At 29.8% G+C, this 19257-nt stretch overlaps 2 protein-coding genes across 5 annotated transcripts; one reads left to right on the top strand and one right to left on the bottom strand.

The window, feature by feature from the left end:
- The first annotated feature begins 1829 nt into the window (after positions 1–1829).
- LOC132952516 (uncharacterized) lies at positions 1830–15678 on the top strand. 3 transcript variants are annotated; one of them, XM_061024824.1, is made up of 9 exons: positions 1830–1974; positions 10515–10841; positions 11332–11888; positions 12013–12229; positions 12291–12403; positions 13150–13430; positions 13515–14517; positions 14592–14791; positions 14857–15678. In XM_061024824.1, the coding sequence occupies exons 2-9, from the start codon at positions 10589–10591 to the stop codon at positions 15026–15028; spliced, it is 2796 nt and encodes a 931-aa protein (XP_060880807.1). In that variant the 5' UTR covers positions 1830–1974; positions 10515–10588; the 3' UTR covers positions 15029–15678. The 3 variants fall into 3 exon arrangements, with proteins under 3 accessions (XP_060880807.1, XP_060880806.1, XP_060880808.1); XM_061024823.1 differs by lacking the exon at positions 1830–1974 and adding an exon at positions 8713–9019; XM_061024825.1 differs by lacking the exon at positions 1830–1974 and adding an exon at positions 9158–9273.
- Positions 15670–19237, bottom strand: LOC132952518 (epsilon-sarcoglycan). Of its 2 annotated transcripts, none has more exons than XM_061024830.1 (7): positions 18851–19237; positions 18634–18791; positions 18395–18540; positions 17454–17532; positions 17150–17351; positions 16874–17048; positions 15670–15937 (listed from the first exon to the last, which is right to left on the bottom strand). In XM_061024830.1, the coding sequence occupies exons 2-7, from the start codon at positions 18779–18781 to the stop codon at positions 15701–15703; spliced, it is 987 nt and encodes a 328-aa protein (XP_060880813.1). In that variant the 5' UTR covers positions 18782–18791; positions 18851–19237; the 3' UTR covers positions 15670–15700. The 2 variants fall into 2 exon arrangements, with proteins under 2 accessions (XP_060880813.1, XP_060880815.1); XM_061024832.1 differs by having other exon boundaries at positions 18890–19237.
- Positions 19238–19257: the final 20 nt, after the last annotated feature.

The raw sequence follows: 19257 nt of genomic DNA, 5'->3' as shown, positions 1-19257 counted from the left end.
TATTATGTATCGAATGCGCCTTACTCTTGAGTCTTTCAATCTAATATAAAATCGAAATAATGTAAAGAATAATTAACCTACGGATAAAATTTTTAAAACTTCATTTAATACACATAATTTATAATGATTTTTGATCGTATTTATGAACAGTGACAGTAGCTATAGCTGAGCTGTATATTAATTTTCTCTAAGTTTTGCATCACATCAAACGCACCGGCAAGGATAAAATCACAACCATGGCAAAATATAATAAATATTTACAATCCGATGATAATTACAGTGATGTTGATACTAAAGTGGATGCAAATATGCAATCAAAAATTATCAGGGGGGAATGGCCCCTTTGCCCCTCTGCGGGCGTCATTGCATCACATCGCATGTTATTGATAAGCAAACAATAGACCTACTGCGTAACATTTTAGGTATAAAATGATTCACATACTAACGACTTTATATGGAATGATTTTTTTGTTTTCAGAATATCACGTCTGAATTTTGTTTTTGCGTTGAAAACTTTAAAATAAAGAGAAAAATTAAGGTTAACTCTGTGAAACTGACACGCGAGTTTATACTATTAATAACAATATTATCTACTAGCGTACCTGATCTAAATCCTAACGTGTAAGTTATCGACTACTTACTAGTTATGAGTATAACAATATAATAAATAAGTATAGGTGCGTCTTTTATAAGTCAATCATCGTCCGTAGTCCGGACGACCGGACAAGATTTATAAGTCCTATACCTATACAATTAATAGGACGCAATACCCGCATGCGTTGTCTCCGTCTTACAAATGTAAAACATAACAAAAACTGTTTTGCGCGGGGTAGAACCTCACCATTGGTATTTATAGTAATTACGGAAAATTCCACAACACATGGGGAACAACTTTATCTGTATTAGGATAACATAAATAATATTAAAGTTATCATTTTGAGAATAATAGGATTTTTTTTGTTTTTTTCATTTAATTATTAAAAATTATTGGTAAATGCTATCAAAAAATTAAAAACGCTACGACACAGATAAAGTTGTTCCTTATGCGTTGTGGAATTTTGGTGATTCTATTATATATACCTAGGGAGTAAGTGGTTCTATCCCGCGTAAAACAGTTTTTTGCCATGTTATACATTTGTAAGACAACCAAATCCGGCTCAAGGGGTAGGCGACATAGGCCCACGCCTAGGGCGGCACTTAAGCTGCACTTTAGTATGTGGGCGGCATTTTAAAAATACTGATAATATTATATTGTTGGGCGGCGAAATTTGATTTAAAAAAAAAAATAGCGTCCTCTTAATAGAATAATAGATGTACCTATACTTGCTATATTACATTTATACATTATAATATTATAAGTCATATAAGTCACCGATTTGTAAGTATTACAGGTACCTAAATTTAGGCACAGCGACACTTCGTACATGTTAAATACCTACTATAAGTAATAAATACTTACTAGGTATCCATAATATTTATACAAGCATTTATATTATACAATTCACATACAATTATATAATACAATATTATATAAGAATAAGACTGACAATATTTATATTATATATATTTATAGGTAGGCATGTGGCGGTGTTATCAGCAAAAGAAGGCAAATTAAATTTGCGAGCAAAATGCAAGCGTAATTTCTTAATTATCTAAATATTTGATTGGTAGGTAACTGAGAAATTATATACGACTAACCTATATAATAGAATACATATAGATACGTAGAACAATAGATCATATACAGTGCACAAAACATTTTTAATTGGGAAGTCGACCATCGTATAAACACCAGGTGTCCAGGTATAACGACATTATACAGAAAGTTATTCGATAACTTCTCTAAATATAAAATATATAAAATGCCAGCTTATAATTTCACTATCGTGGATTAACCTTATGCGTTTCATTTGTTGATAATATACGATGAAGTGAAGTGGTCAATAAAATTACTAACTCGGACGATATTATAATGTAAGTACCAATCCAATAATTATTTTCAAATACATTTTTTATTCTTTAGTATACCTAATATATTATATTTATATTATAACTTGCAATTATGTAGGTATAGTATTATAGTAACCATCTCGGTAACTATTAGTAATAGACAAGTAACATTATTTGGGCATAGAATAGATTTAATCTATATGTGGTTTGGGTATTCTAATATTTTAGCTATATGCGACATTGCTTATATAGGTACAAAATAATTGTTATATTAATTATTGATAGATAGATCCTTAAAGATAAATCATATTTAATACCTATATAATAGTTTAGCAACAAACTATAAACATGTTTAAATTATTTATTTTAAACGGACTTTAAATTCTAATTCATATTTGAAAAAAATGTATTTTTATACCTATTATAATGTCATGTGACTCATAAGTCATAAATCATAATATATGATATAATATAGTAACTTTAAAAAAAACGTATGTCATATTATATGTACTCATATAAGTTTATGACATGTGTTTTTTATATCCCCTTTTTTATAATTTTAGTATGTTAATTAATATTAAATAATGTTAAATAATTATTTTATGAAATTTATAAGTCAGCTATTACTTATTAGTTGCGTAAAACTTTCTTAAGAAGATGAGTTGATTTTTATGTTTGCTATTAATTATTATTAAAGTCATAAATTAATGATAAGTATACCTTTTATATAAATGTTATATTTAACGTGTGGTTTTAAACTCTATAATTATTATGATCTTAATATTATAAAATAACTATTTTAAATTGTTAAATTATCATACTTAAATAATCATAATTAGTAAATCAAAATCAAATATTATTCACTAATATAATATAATTAAATTTTTTTTTTTATTAAGTTGCCTATTTTACGTTTATGCTACCTATGTCATTTAAAATGTTAATTTTTTTTTACCATTAATTTATAATTATTCTTACTCATAACTCATTTTAGTTAGGGTTTACATTTACTTATATAGTTACAATAGTTACATATTACATAAAAAAATATTGATACATAACAATATTCTTTATTAAATTAACTTACGAAAGACAACAAAATTGTTAAGATGATGTCAGCGCACCATTTTGTTTTCTCTCCAAGGCGTAACAAAGAAAATTTACGTTTAGAAGAACCAATCTTTTGTCATTACTTTTAATATTAGAGTGAATTCGCCTATTGACTATTGTAAAACGTTGGCTATTAGATGATATTTTAATTTTTGTATAAGTTATGAGCGTGTAAATTATTATAATTTAAAAATGGTTATAAATTGTATAAAACTTAAAATATCAAAAAAAAGCCAAAGTAAGTATACTGGTTATGTCCTTAGCTTAAAGTTTGATAATAGGTGAATTCAATCTAATATTAAAAGTAAAAACACAGGGTTGCTTCTGCTAAATACACATTTGCTTTGTTGCACATGGGTTAGAGAAAGATTACAAAATATGGTGCCCTGACATTTTCTTAAGAAAAATAACTTAAAATTGTTTCATGTACGATGTACCTACTAAGTTTTTAAGACAGTCGTAATATTTACTATATTGTGTTAAAAATAGTGATAAATATTATATATTTCCTGTTTATCAATCCTGTTGTGTTCACGTTATCTTAATTATCACATAGTTTGTTTCTTAAGGCATAATAAATAATACAAATAAAATAAGTATTGAATAGTATCAATAAAATGCACTGCGAAAATTACATCAAAACTAGTTTCATTAAGTAAAACGGAAATAAAATATATCTTTCGAGTTTAGATAAGTACTTATTACCTGTATGAACTAAGTCTAACACAATAAATCACTAATCCGTATAGACACAATCACGATTTTGTAATAATATCAAGTCGATAAAATTAATAGTTAGATTTTCCCTATATTGACCATTGTTAAATTTAAACAGCTTGAACATTATTGATGTGAAAAAGTAATAATTTGTTAATTTAGTAAAAATGTCATGTAAATAATTCGACTCGTTATATAAATGTAAAAATATTAATTAAATAACAGTTATTTCATCTTTAAGCCTGTAAGGTCTTCCTGTTACAACCTATATACCAGAGGGCAGAGATTGATAGATGGCTATTGTCTATATGACTATATAGGTACAATGTGTATCCATAATCCAACTTCATAAAAATCATTTTAAATACCTATCAAGCTCCCACCCGAACTAGTGGTGTTACTAGGATTTATGTAAGGGGGTGTTATTAAAAATATTATACAGGAACAGTATACATAATAGATATTATAAACTACAACTTTGATTTTAATTAGCAAAAATATTTATACATTAAGTCTGTTATGATCAATATTCAATAAGACAATATAGATAATGATATTAAAAAATTATAAAACTAAATTAATACCTTTAAAGTTGAATTTATATGACACGTCTCAGTGGGGGTGTCATAACCCCCAAACATCCCCCTTGGATATGCCACTGTGTCCGGCACCCAAGCACTCAAGAAAAGTATGTGTATCAGTCGATACACTATTGAGATGAATCGCGGACATTTCCTTGCCGGACAATTCCCCCCCCCCCCCCCGACTGTTTTTGGTGTATAAGAACATTTTCCCCCCGATATATTCTCCCCATTTTTTTTGAAGTTTACTATTTAATAATATAATATTATTATTTAATATGAATATATTTATGGATATTGACTAATATTTTCAAATATTTTCATAAATACCTATAATAAATTATAGATGTATATTTTTGATCAACTGAACTACCTGAATCAAATTCACAAGTAATTATTAAATTGTTAAATATTCAAACTGGTACAGTTTTAACAAAAAATAAAAAAAATAAATATGTACAAAGGCTAAAAAATATAAGTTAAGAAATAACAAAAGAATCAGAATTCAAATGTTTTTTACGAAATGTATCATTTTTATGTCGGAATTTTTAACCATTTTTATTAATTATTAATTATATTTTACTTTATATCTTCTTATTTTTTTAAAAATTTTTATTGTTTCAAGTAAGTAGTTCAGTTGATATACATTTATAATCTATTATATTTATAAAAATAAAAACTATTTTATATATTTTATTTAAAAAAAAAATTTCATATTAAATAATAAATTATATTATATTATTAGTCAATAATTAACTTGGGGGGGGGGGGGCGAAATGTCCATTTACCTATTGAGATATAGGATAGCTACCACTGGTATACCGTATACCTATACTATAATATAATATAGTAATATACAGTATATTAATTTTTTATTTATATTGAAGTATATGTACCTATAATAAGACATTTTTTTTTATCATATTTGGATATTGGAAGACGAAGATAAATCTGACAAGATTTACTTGTCAGTTCACTTTATAAATTTTCAAAATGTTATTCTTTTAGATTCTGAGTAGAGCGATTAATGTACTTATTGGACATATAATGATATTTTTTTTTTAATTTTCATTTTGATGTGATGTCAACCTTAAGAACAGTACATTATTAACTCTGGATGGTTTCTACTTTCTGGTAGAAAATTATAGTTGGTAAAATCCACAATATTTTTCAAAACAATTGGGAAAAACAAAAAAAAATAGTAAAATAGTATAAATAGTAAATTCAATGTTTTTTTGTTATTCAAAAATGAATAACTGTAGATAGGTAGGTACAAGAAATATACACCAAATTGTTTAATCAATACCTTTATCTATATAGAGACATGATATAATTTTAAGAATATTTTGATTAGGTATTTCTGAGCTGTATGGATCATTTATAATTTTAAACTTTTTAGGTTTTTATATTAATTTTTTTCTAAATCAAAAAAGCTTGAAATGTAAAATGTAATATAATGTTCCTATACGTTGTCACTAAAAATGTTAATTACTTAAGTTAAATTTTGACAAAATAGGATATTTAAATGTAAAATAACGATCTCCTTGAACGATTTTTGTTATTTCATATTTGATATAAACTTGAAATATTAAACCAGGTACCTACTATTAAAATTATTATTTTCTATACACTATAAAATTTTTGAAATATTCACTTATTTTAATTTTCAAGAGGATGTCGTACCAGTAGATTATGTTGTCTTCGTTTTACTAACGGATAAATGTATAATATACCGAAATGTATTTCCATCAGTGATCAGTTCTAATTTTGTATTGTTAGCTTAAATATTATATTGTGAATTGACCTATTCTCAAATTTAAATGTTGCTACCTACCGTAACAACCGTTAAAACAATCGTAAAAATCAACCCACCGTACCAACCTTACCCCTACCACAGTTCATAACCCCTACAACAGCTAATGTCCATAGTCGCCGGGCTTAAGTTCAAAAAAAAAAAAAATTTAAATGTAAGAACATTATAACAATATAAATTATAATTATAGTAAGAACACTACAACTCTGTTCATTTAAATTTGATTATAGGTCTACTCACTCTAATATTTAAGCTAACAAGTAACAACACATAATTGGTACTGGTGGTCGCTGGACGTACATTTTGATATATTATGCGTTAGTAAGACGGTGACGACACGTGGGTACGGAGTCCTACCAATATTTACTCGCATTAAAAAGTCAAAAGAATATGCACAATTTTATTTTATAAACATTTATCAACATCAGAAAAATTTGAAAATTATTTTTAGTAGTTATTTCAGTTAGTATAATTCACACAATTTTTATATCTATGGCTTGAATTTTGAAAATATAATACAATGTTCCTAACAATCTTATCTTTTCTAAAAAGGTATATTAAATAAGTACATATGATGAACAATTATTTTTTTGTATATATTTAAAGAATTTAGATATTGAAATGAAAAATTACGACTTTCCTTCAACGGTTTTAGTTATTACTTTTTTATTTGGTTTTTTTGGTTTTTATTAATTTAAAAAATATATTTATCATAGCAATAACTTAAAACTTTTTGCGATGACTATTATTTTCTATACAGATTACAGAATAAAATTATTAAATAGGTAATTTAAACTAATATTAAATATAAAATATTTAACTATTTATAGCACAAACCTATTTACACCGTTCTACTGAACGTCGGTATTAGGTACCTATTAACTTATAAGTTGACAATAATTATGTAAATTGTAAGGTACATGTTTAATAATATAATATACTCAAAGTTTTCAACATTCTGTAGGTACCCATTAGTATATACTAATAGAAAAATAAACCTAGTAATAGACAATAGTATGCTAGAAAGGCATAATATATATCCAAATATCTAATATCATGGAGTTTTTCGTGATCAATGATTTATTTTGAGTTCAAACACATACAATATTAGTAACAATGGTCATTGACCTAAATAGTTAATGACGATGTACCCTTAAAATTATAGCCAGTGGTTTTTTCGTAAAAAATCTATAGGGTATACGCTCATTTATGAACTTAATTCAATGATAAAAATATGGCATATGCAATGAATTTATAAGCGAAAAACTAATCAGATTCAACATTTCAAAAAGTAGCTCACTTCGCTAAAAAAAATCTATTTTTCGAATTACGAGGCTTTTGCGTAACACATTTTCAAATTCCCAAGCTTTACAAAAAGTAAAAATACATTTTTTATTACCTAGTTTTATTCCTGCATTTTTATTTTTCACAGGTCAAATTAAACAATTTATAACGTTTAACTTAATAATTCTCTTGGCAATTCTTATTACTCTGTGGCGGCAACTCAAATGGTTTATTAAAAAAAATTGTAATAATCACTTTAATAAACGATAATTAACTTTACTATACCAATACGTTAAACATTTTGGTGGTAATAATCAATCCTCAATATTTATAATCTATTAGGTACACGGTTCTAACTTATGGATAATTAGTAATTGTCATATGGCAATAAATAATACAGAATACGGATTGCTTAATTATTTTAAATTTACTTCGAACACATACGTGCGTATTTATACTATTTTCACAGGGTATAATATGCTAATTATTAATAAAATGGTAAATAATACGCTCCGTATACCCTCAAAAACACCACTGAGTCCATAGCTCGAGTTTCGTTATTTTTTAACATTTTTAACTAAATCAATTCATAGCATAGACATTACTACATTAGACACTAATTAATTTATACTGTAATTTACCCTGTATTTAATTTATATACACAAAATTGTCTTTAAGCGACAAGATACATTCTACAGGTATAATATAATTTAATATAATTTATATAGTAATATAGTACAATATTACATATTTACATCGAATGTCATTAATTTCGATGTTAACGTATTATAATTATTAGTATTACTACGAGTAATATTTTCATCAAAAATGTTGACTGGCGAATAATAATAAAATAATAATAAAAATAATCATAAAATACTGATGGAATAATTATTATTCCATCAGTATTTTCCGTTACAAACGTGTAGCTAGCCGTGTAGGTACAAAACCCATAGATAATATCATTGATCGGACAAAAATGTTAGGTAAAAATAATTATTATTTATTAGGAAAAACGCAACAATTTGCTCGTTGTTCGCAATCGATAATGGCGCGCGTACTCGATAAAGATTAACGATATTATATTGAAGTGGATAGAACGCTATCGCATCGACGTAAACTCGTAGCGCGTTGCTAAAAATAGACGGAAGAGAGTCGGGAATCCCGGGACGAGTGCGGCGAGGCCGCTCGCGCGTTCCCATTGGCCCAAGGCCGCCGCCGCCGCCGGCACGCCGGACCGCCGGCGGTCGTGCGCGGACCGAGGCTTTTAGTACGAACACTCCGAAGTCCGAAGCCACCCGCGAACCCGTCTCTCAGAAATAAACGACGCCGTGCCACGGAGTTACCACACTCAAGAGTCCACCGGTCGCCAACGACGCGATAGTCAACGATACCCGTCGGAGGAGGGCGAGAACAATATTATAATATATTCTTTTCGTTCGGCGTCTTTCCTCTCCCATCCTCCTCGCCAGCGTTTTTCCGTCACACGTAACGCCGCCGGCAACGTCCAACGGCACGCACATTTATCTGGTTACCTTTGGCCAGCACACCATGGGCAACTCCCGTAAGTATCCATTTTAACACGTAACCCATCACCCGATCCGCCCCACTCGCCACCCACTGGAAAAAAAAAACCCCCGTGATCCGCTTTATTCGCCGTAGGTAGTCCGCCACCGCGCCGCTTCGTCATTAATTATTAATATAATTATTAATATTTTAATCGCGCGTTATATGCTAAACGAAATCCGGTCCGTACGACGGGACCGCCGCTGTGTGTGCAAGTCTCTGACGTCCGTCGTGCGTTCGTTTTCCCACCGCGTAAGTACACTGAATATAAATTATAAATCTTGCGAGTATTACGTGGCCCCCGTGATTAAAATTATATTTTGGTATTTTAATATTTTGTATTAATATTGTCTTACGTTCGACGTTTTTCACCTCCCGCAAACCATCGTTCACACCGCCATTTTGAGATTAAATATATTTTATTACGAGTTATGGCATGCACTTTCTCTAAAGACACGCGCGTAGTTCTTTTCACAATCATTATGTTATCGACCCTATTTTAAATTATTATTTATAGGTAGGTGTTACACCTATTTGTACCGTGTGTTATGTACCCTCCCCATTGTCGAATTTCATCAAACCGAATTTCTTCGACGCCCAATATCGCCGGAGACATAATTTTTTTTTTGTTCTTTTACGTCTAATAACTTTTCTGGGACTCTCTTTTATTTCTATCCCTGTGGCAGGTATAATAATTAATTATGCCCCAACCCAACCATCGTACCTATTGTAAATTTTGTTTTTATTTCCCTTCAATAATTTATTATCCATGTCATGCCTATTGACGGGCAATAGACATGATTTAATGTAAATAATATATTTTGTATTGTTAATATTTAAGATGAAATAGTTGTCAATAATTTCTATATATTTTTAATACATAATACACAATATAGTTTTTATCTAAGGAAAATCAGCTTGAAAAATATAGTAATATTAGTAACAACTAATAAGTTAACCTATCTCTGGCCAGTGAGAGAACACTGATCCTGCTCATCCGCACACATCAGACTGGTTCCATTACTGAAGGGTGGGTGTCCTGTGGGTAAGCGCAGAAGAACCAATTTATGACTGCCACAGTGTGCAGTTCTCTCGCTGGAAAGAGAATAGTGTAATTAACCTAATTAAGAATTTAACTTGCTTAAAAATTTCGTTAAAATCCCTTGAGAAAACAATTGGATGTCCTTACTTTTAAGTTATAATAGGTAAATTCTTTGTATTATAAGATGTTTTTAAACAAAATTGAAACTGCTGCACAATATTCCATGTTGTATGCTTGTAAGACTAGACATCACATGCGTGTGTGGCTTCCTCTTAAATAAATATTTATTTTTATTTATCTAAAAGTAAAAATTAAAACTAGGTAGGTGATATTTTCAAAACTTGTTTATAAATTAAATATGATAGATATTATGTAGATATTAAGTTTATTATGTTGATTTTAATAAATTCTTATGAATAATGTATTGAAACAACTTTTGTAATTTGATTAGATCTACAACAATTTCCTAACGAAGGTTTACAATTGAGAAATCCACCTAGTCCAAAACTTGTAGTTTCTGGAACCATGAGTCAACAAAAAACAACAACTGGTTCTCCAAAGAGCCCTAAGTCCTCTGATGATAATTCAAAATCTGACAGTGCCTCATCAAGCCCGTCAAAATCTGGACGTTCCCCATCTTCAACTAAATCAAGCCCAGGAAGTAATAAATCGCCTAGTCTAGCTGAACGACTTGCTCAATCAAATAAGGCCAAACTTAATCAATCATTGAGGAGTCCTGTGTCTAAATCACCACCAACAAGTCCTACTGCTGCTTTGGGTTAGTTAACAATAAGGTATATGCTAAGGCAGAGATATTCAAACTGTGGATCGCGTAAAAAAATAACTACTCTTAAATGAATATATAATAATATATTGTTTTTTTAAAACAATTAATTTCAGTTTTATTTCATAATTATTTTTAAATATATTTTCTTGATAGTATTTATAATATTATAATATTATTATCAATAATTAAATATTAAAACATTTTCTTTATGCGTATTTAATAATTTGAGTCACTAAAATGTTGCCAACAGCTGAAGGAGCCGCGGGATGAAAAAGTTTGAATGCCTCTGGTCTAGCCTACCTACTACTTATTGTGTTCAATGAATATACCTATCATGTTCATAACCTATTCATGATTTTAATTATTACCTGTAATATATGGGTATTAATCTTTTTCTTAAAATTTTATTTGGTTCTGTATTTACCAGATTCATTTTGAATGTTAATTAAATTGTAAGTTTTTGTATTTTATATATTTATAGCTTCTCCTAAAACTGAAGTGACCAAAGAATGTGATGACATTAAATCTGAAGGAACCGATAAAAGCAAAGTTTATAATGGTTCTGTTGATATGAAAATGGAAAATACCAAACTTTCAAATGAACAACATTCTGCTATAGTAGAAAATGGAATAAGTGACTCTAATGAAGAGGTTAAACTAGATGTAAGTGTGGAGTCAAACGAGAAAGAAATAAAAGATACTGATGATATGAATAAAGTGAAAGAAATGGAACATAGTAATTTAAATGATGGCAATCTTGCATTAGATGTAGGCTTAAAAAATAAACCAATGCGCATTGATGACAGTGTCATATTAGAGCAGACATCCAAGAAAGATATTCGTCAAAAAGTTTGGGAATTTATGGAAGAAAACTCTCTAGTTATATTTCCTAAACCTTGCTTTAACCGTATACCAAATTTCAAAGGATGTAATAATGTTTCACTATTGTTAGAAAAGTTGGAAGAATTTAAAAAAGCAAAAACTGTCCAAGTGACCCCTGATAAAGCTCAAGAAACAGCCCGTTTTCTGACACTTAATGTAAGTTCTTACTTCATTCAAATTAGTTTTTACATGCAGGCAATTTAAATTAACTAATTTTTACTATTAATTTCAAATTGTTACTCAATGTAAAATAATAAAATTATTTACCTTCATTTTCTAGTGGGGTAAGAGATTATTAGTTCCATTGCTTCGTTTGAAGGAAGGACTCTTGCAAAATGTGTCCTTGCCATTTGCTGAACCATCAGCAAAAATGCTGAGATCAGCTAGTACTCAAAAAGGACTTCGTAAATGGGGTAATAAATTAATAACATTGGATCAAAACAATGATGTTCATATAGATATGGTTATTCTGGGATCTGTTGCTGTTGATAAAAAAGGTAATATAACTACTTAGTTTGTTTTAATCTTCATATTAAAAAAAATGTATTTTATTTTTAGGGCGCAGAATTGGTATTGGAAATGGATTTTGTGATTTAGAATTTGTCATCTTAAGTTCTATGAATATGGTGACTGATAATACTGTAGTAGTTACTATTGTACATGATGTACAGGTATGTGATTTATTATTAATATAATAATAATTTAGCTTTAGGTGTCGCACGTTTCCTAGTACCGTAAAATGGGATAACTTTGATAATTTGTTACTGTTTTATGACAATCTTACTTTTTATTTTATGGATAACTTCAGTAGTTTTAACGATAAAACTCTCAAAATTAAATACTAGTTACAGCTAGTTATGATAAATATTTAAACGTTAAATTTCTGATGTTATCTTTTGAGATATTAATCTTTTTAATATGCTATCAAAGTTACACAATGTAGGGGGGAACTTTAATACCTATATTTCTTAATGTGATATCTAAGTAACGCCAATTTATGAAAAAAAATCATCGTGGTACTCTGGTGAATTAGAACATAAGTATATCAAAGTTACCCCATTCTACGGTATTCAGCTTTTTTTAAATTTGTAAGTTTCAATGAATTTTACTGCCAGCTGCTGTAGTTAATGTTATTTTTATAGCAAAGGATAGGGAATGCAAACTGCCTTGGACTATCACCAACGTAGTGCTTTCCCCCCCCCCCCCACCCAATTACATTTCCCCTAGTAAATTTATTTAAATTTATTCTTCAAGAAGATAATGGGCCCCACTAAACATGTATATATATAAAACCTAATAAATACATTTTTTTCATTAGAGTTAGCTTCACTTTCCATTATTTATGTAAAACTTTTATGTAGGATAATATTTGAATAATTTTTATGAAAGTAAATAAAAATTTTTTCTTTGTTTAAAGGTATTTGACACGCTTCCAACAGACATTTTCAAGCCTTATGATGTACCTGTAGACATTATTATTACATCCAATGAAATTATACGGGTGGAGAATCGTCTTGATCGTCCCAAGGATGTGTTTTGGAATTATATTTCTAAGCGTAGGTTATTGGAAATGCCACCCTTGCAATTATTACGTACTAAACAAGAACAAATTGACGACTTTGATTGTACTCTCAAAGATGTGGACAGTGAACCTGAAGAAATACCTCCTTCACCAAGAACATATAGAAAACCTAAAGGGTAAAATTTCATTTTTTTAAATGTTAAGAGTTAATTATTTTTTTTAAACTCCTATTTAAGACCAAGTTTTTATTTTTAAAATAGATATCGTCAAAAGCGTTACTCAACCCGATCTGAAACTAATGACTCAGTATTTAAAGATAGTGTAGTGTCAAAACATCGGTCTTCTTCTAAGCATTCATTAGCACCTGCTTCTAAGAATACTGACTTCAAAATCAAACATAAACGTGCTAAATCTACTTCCAGCCAACATCATCGCAGTAGTTCAACTGAAAAACGTAGTAAGCAAAATGATAAAAAAGAACTACGTTCTTCTTCAAAAAAACCTAACAAACGTCGTACTAAATCAGAATCTGCTAAGACTGTAACATCGCCGGTAACAGTAACTGAGTCCAAAAGTGCTAATGGTACACAAGCTGTTTCTCCATCCATTGATACTCCTAAAAATAAACGTAGACCTCGTCCAAAACAGTCACGCAAACGTATTAATTCAGATGATATTGATAAACAATCCATTAATCAATCTAATAGTAATAGTAAATATAACTCTCGTAGTAATTCTCGTGCTACTAGACGTGATTATATTGATCGTGAAGATCGCGGTCGTGAGATATCTGTTGGGCGTAAAGTTCAAAGAGATTATTTACCTAGTCCAAAAAAATATTTTTCACAAAATTATCGTCAGAACAGCTATTCTCAAGAAAGGACATCTTATCATGGAAGCATAAGGTCCAATAGCAGAACACATCATCATGACTCCAATAGGTCAGCCGTTATGCAACAAAACAGATATTCAAATGGTCCAACTGTTCGTCCTACTAGATATTTCAATGGCCCTATGGTACGCCATGATAACTTTAATGGCCCAGATTCGCGACAAAATGGTGGAATTAATAACCATGGTATTCGTCATAACAGTTACTCCAACGATCTATCGTCTCGTCAAAATAGTTTCTATGACGGAGTAATTTCTCGCCGTAATAGCTATTCTAAAGGTTCTGCTACTCGTCAAGATAATTACACCAGTTCTAGAGTTTTCCGTCCACCACAATATCATCGTAATGGAATGGCATCACAAACTGATGAGGTACAACATACATAAATTTAATTTTTTAATAATAATTATATACTCTAAATTAATTTTTTTTTAAATGTTATCAGAGAGACTATGTACAAGAATCAAGACCTCATTTCAACAACAATAACAACAACCATATTGGATACTACAACTCAAGTGAAAAACCAAATTATTCAAGATCTTCTAGTGGTGATGAATTTGTACTTAAAGTCGGAAATATTGCAAATAATGTTAGAGTACGTGACTTAAAGGCTGCTTTGATGGAACGTGGAGTTAAACCACTGTATGTATAAACAATATGATTATATTTATTTTCAAGATTTAAGATAACATTGTACCATTTTCTAGGCATATTACTTGGAGAGGCCCTAGAGGTTTTGCATATTTACGCTACAGTAATTCTTCTGATCTGGATAAAGATGACGTCATGGGATCATTACAAAATGTGCGTATTAAGCCAAATGGTATTGAAACTGCTCAAACTCAAACACTTATTGTTACTGAATGCCAATTTTCATAACTACAATTTTTGACTTCCCATTGATTAATTTACTTAAAAAAAATCTATTTCATTCTTATTTTAAATCTTTAAACAACTGAAAATCTATTTTGTAAATGGTATAACGATAATTTTAACTTCCATTTTCTCTTTATTTTATTCTTTTTTTTTTTTTGTGCTTTAATATTTACTGGTTAAAATAGTATAGAAAGTTTTATCAAAGCGTTTTTGATGTTTACCTTTCCTTGAAAAATGTAAGCACTATTGTTTCAAATTTAATATTTAGTTTGATTAATTAGTTTTTGAAATTATATTGTTCTTAACTTCATAAGTATGTTCATATATTTAGAACAACTTGTTTATTTTTATTGTAAAGAATTATTAGGGAACATAACAAAAAAAACCTAATCTACCATTATTAAACAATAAACTACACTAATTAATATTATGTGGGTTAAGTTCAATTAATTTGTAAAAACATTGAAAATTCAAGTTTTTAAACTTAATAATGTTTTAGTCTAGTAATTAATCTTTGTAATCTGGACAATGTTTAAAATCCATTTACAATTGACATACTGAGAAAGTGTCAAATATATAACAATCAAATGTGTTAAATATATATTTAAGAGTTTATGTCTATTAAAAAAATAAAACAATTCAAATAATTTCAATTTTATTTATTTTTTGTTCTATTCAAAAAGATAACTTTTTATTTTTATGCCATCTAAATACACCAATACTAAAGATTATCCCTATTACAAAAATCATAAAGATAAGTAATGTAACGCTCAATTTTGAATTATCTCCATCCATGGACTGACTGTATCGCAGAGATTCCATTAATTCCCAAACATTTTCTTCTTCATGTTTTGTGCTAGTTCTGTCCTGAACATTCATAGTGTGATTCTGGTTTATGATCGTCAACTCTACCTAAAGTGAAGAAAATTACACTTTAAAGTTTGGAAATTACATTTGATAATAATTTTAGTATGTATTTATTAAATATGGAACTGGACTAAGGTGTATAATATATAAACACTGAAAATGTAAAATACTAGGAAGTTAAAAATGTTCTCATCACAATTAAAGATTTTTTTTATTTTTCTAATTGATCGTAGTAAAGCCCGGCTAACTATGGCCATTAGCTTTTTTTGTTTTTGTAGGGGGCGAAATTGTAAATTTAGAAAACACGTGTGTTTTATGGTTTGGCAAATTATTTATTGGTCACCCGTAGGTATCTACCATCTCCGGGTGGGGGTTGGCAGTACTTCTCTACAGATATCGTGACTTGCCCGATGAAAAATTCCGCTTGTGGCCGAGGTTTTGAAACTGCATTATAACCGACACCTTAGTCTGCATTGCCACTCCGCCCCCCCCCCCCCCCCCCAATTAAAGATAGGATGGTTGCCCAACAAACCATGCTCCAAACGATTAAGTATCGAGTCATACATTTTCAATAACGTTTTATAATAATTGATTCATAATACTTAATTTTTATCCTATGAGTGCTAGTGTAAGTTTCTAGAGTATCGTTGATAATAAAGGTCTTCTAGTTTGTTGGGCAACTATATTATTCAAGGTTCTCATTGTATATTACACATTCAAAATGGTATTTTTACTGATTTACTTGGTAAAAAATACTATACAATTATACAACTAAATAGTTTTTTAATTTAAGTTACGAATAATATAAATTACTCAACGAACTCTATTTTTTACTGCATTTAGCTTTTTTATTTTAACAGCATATGCTAATATAATATGGGCATAATTAATATTCTCTTATTAGGATGGATATTATATCATAAACTTGTGTTCATTAACTGTGTGTATAATAACAGTTAATTATTATTTTATTTTACATACAAGTTTGAAACTGCACCAGTCCAAATTGAAACCATTAGCTCGAAAATATCTTTCAACACTTGTTCTTTTGAAATCCTTTGGACATTTGTTCATTTTTTGCAATGGACTAATTTCTTTCTCGAGATCATATAATATTGTTGAAAAATTTGATGAGCTTCCTAAATTGACAATAACACTGATGGACATATTCATTATTCAAGTGGTTATTAAAAAAATTTAACACATAAGTTGTATATTATTTTAAATAACATTATAAATTAGCAGTATATTACCTACCCCTCTGTATCATTTGGGTCTAGTGGTAATCGTTGTCCTAAATCACTTGCAGATACTAGAAATGTTACATACAAATTTGGTTTACTACCCAACCATAAATTTTGTCTAAATATATCCAGCAAGTATTGTATGCGTTCTTCATGAAACATGTCTTCCACATTCAAGTTATTAATCTTAAATCTTACTTCATTTGTTGCATATTCTGTGAAAGAATTGTATATTTATTTAATTTTAATATTAACTCATGAGTTATAACAAATTAAAATGACTTAATTTCTTTGCAGAATTTATAATTAATATTTACCAGATTTTTCAAAAATGTTAAATTGGATAACTTGTGTCTCAACCTGGTATGTTTTTTTGTTTAGTCCAATAATATCCAACTATAAAATGTAATATGAAATACCTGTTGTTAAGGTGGGTTTACATTAGAGCCCGAACACGAACGAGTTCGTACCCATATTGAACGCTATCAGATCGCATTTAGAGCGACCGCAAACAAATACTTTAAATGTTTCGCTAGACCGTTTACATTGGTTTGTTCGTGATCGAACTCTAGTGTAAACCCAGCTTTACTGTGAAGAAGCACAGAGTTAATTTGAGAATAAGTGCTGAAAGAAATAAATAATTGTGAGAAATGATTCGCGACTAAAAATATATGAAGGCATACAGTTTATAGGGCTATTCCTGACAAACTATGTTTTGAATTTAATTTGTATAATCGGCAAAATAGGTTGTTTACTATTTAACTAATTTAAACTACAAAGTATGGTCATTGGAAAATAGAAACTTTACATTCAATATTGGTTACAACTTACAATATATACAATGGATAATACACGATTAATATTAACATATTGATATCATTAAAAATCCGTCTATAAATATCAAGACGGTTTTGATATTTTCAATATAACCAATACTTGATTGTTGGTCAGTAACATTGTCAATATCGAATATTGACCGTGTACGAGTAGGTATAAACTAAACATTTTTTTAAAAAGCATTCAGCATCAAATACTAAAAATTTAAAATATAGTAGATTGCCATTTAAATATCAAAAGTTGATGGTGGTTTCTGTAACAAAGATAAGGGTGAAAAAAAATATTGGGAATATTAAATATTAAAATTGTGTGCATCTCGAATTATGCCCGTTTCTGGTTCCTCCACTTAAATAATCACCGTATGTGTTCCGATTTATAAATATTTCTACACGAATTATGAAAATATATATTTTATTTTTACTAGGATTTGTCTGTCCGACGAGTCTGCTGGCGGTGTTCCGTACAAGTATCCGTGTCTATTTTTACTGTTGAATTTGTAATGTATCCAATGTAGCAAGTCTGGATAATTTTGTAAGGACGGCGTGAACACAAACCCGGTATCCGCTCCTAGATTGTTTGAAAATTAAGTTTAAAACCGTCTGAAAGAGCCGAGAATGGTACCTAGCTATTTCAAATTATTTGAATCAAATACCAAAATACCGTTCGTCCAGTTAAAAAGTTCCGGGCGTATTTCGTAGTAAAACATTTCTGTTTCGTGCACATCTCTCGTAATAATTGCCGTCGGCTCGACATGCCCCAGTGCAGCGATAATGCACACGGTATTAAAAACCTTAGTGGTGAAATGCATCGTGCAAAACCTAAAATGGATCGTGAATAATAACAACAATAACCACAATAAACGACGCCTGAAACTTACTCGGACGTTGAGCGCCGGCGTGCACGATTAGTCACCTACCTCGGACGGCGTTTAGCGATCGGCTGATCCAATAATTATTCCAACAATCTCGCGCAACACGCTTTCGGTTGTTACGTGTCACACATTTAAATGTTTTACGTTCGTGAATCTACGGTGATTTATTATCGTAGAAAACCGTACCTGTAGAGAATACAAAAATCGGTTAAACGAGGCATAGGCGCATAGACGTGCCGGGTCTGCGGCTGTTGTTTGATCAGCCGGTCAGAGCGCGTACTGGGGACCTGCGGCACTCGTGAGTTTCCGCCAAATATTTGTTTAGCCCGTGGCCGTATTCCAAATCGTCGTTTTTTGACATATTTTTTACAATCGTTTTCAAGTTCCACAAATACGCACATCGTCGGGATATT

This window comes from Metopolophium dirhodum, chromosome 9 (genome assembly GCF_019925205.1).
Source record: "Metopolophium dirhodum isolate CAU chromosome 9, ASM1992520v1, whole genome shotgun sequence".
Taxonomy (NCBI): Eukaryota; Metazoa; Arthropoda; class Insecta; order Hemiptera; family Aphididae; genus Metopolophium; species Metopolophium dirhodum.
The sequence above is the reverse complement of the archived record's forward strand: the minus strand, read 5'-3'. Positions and strand labels throughout refer to the sequence as shown.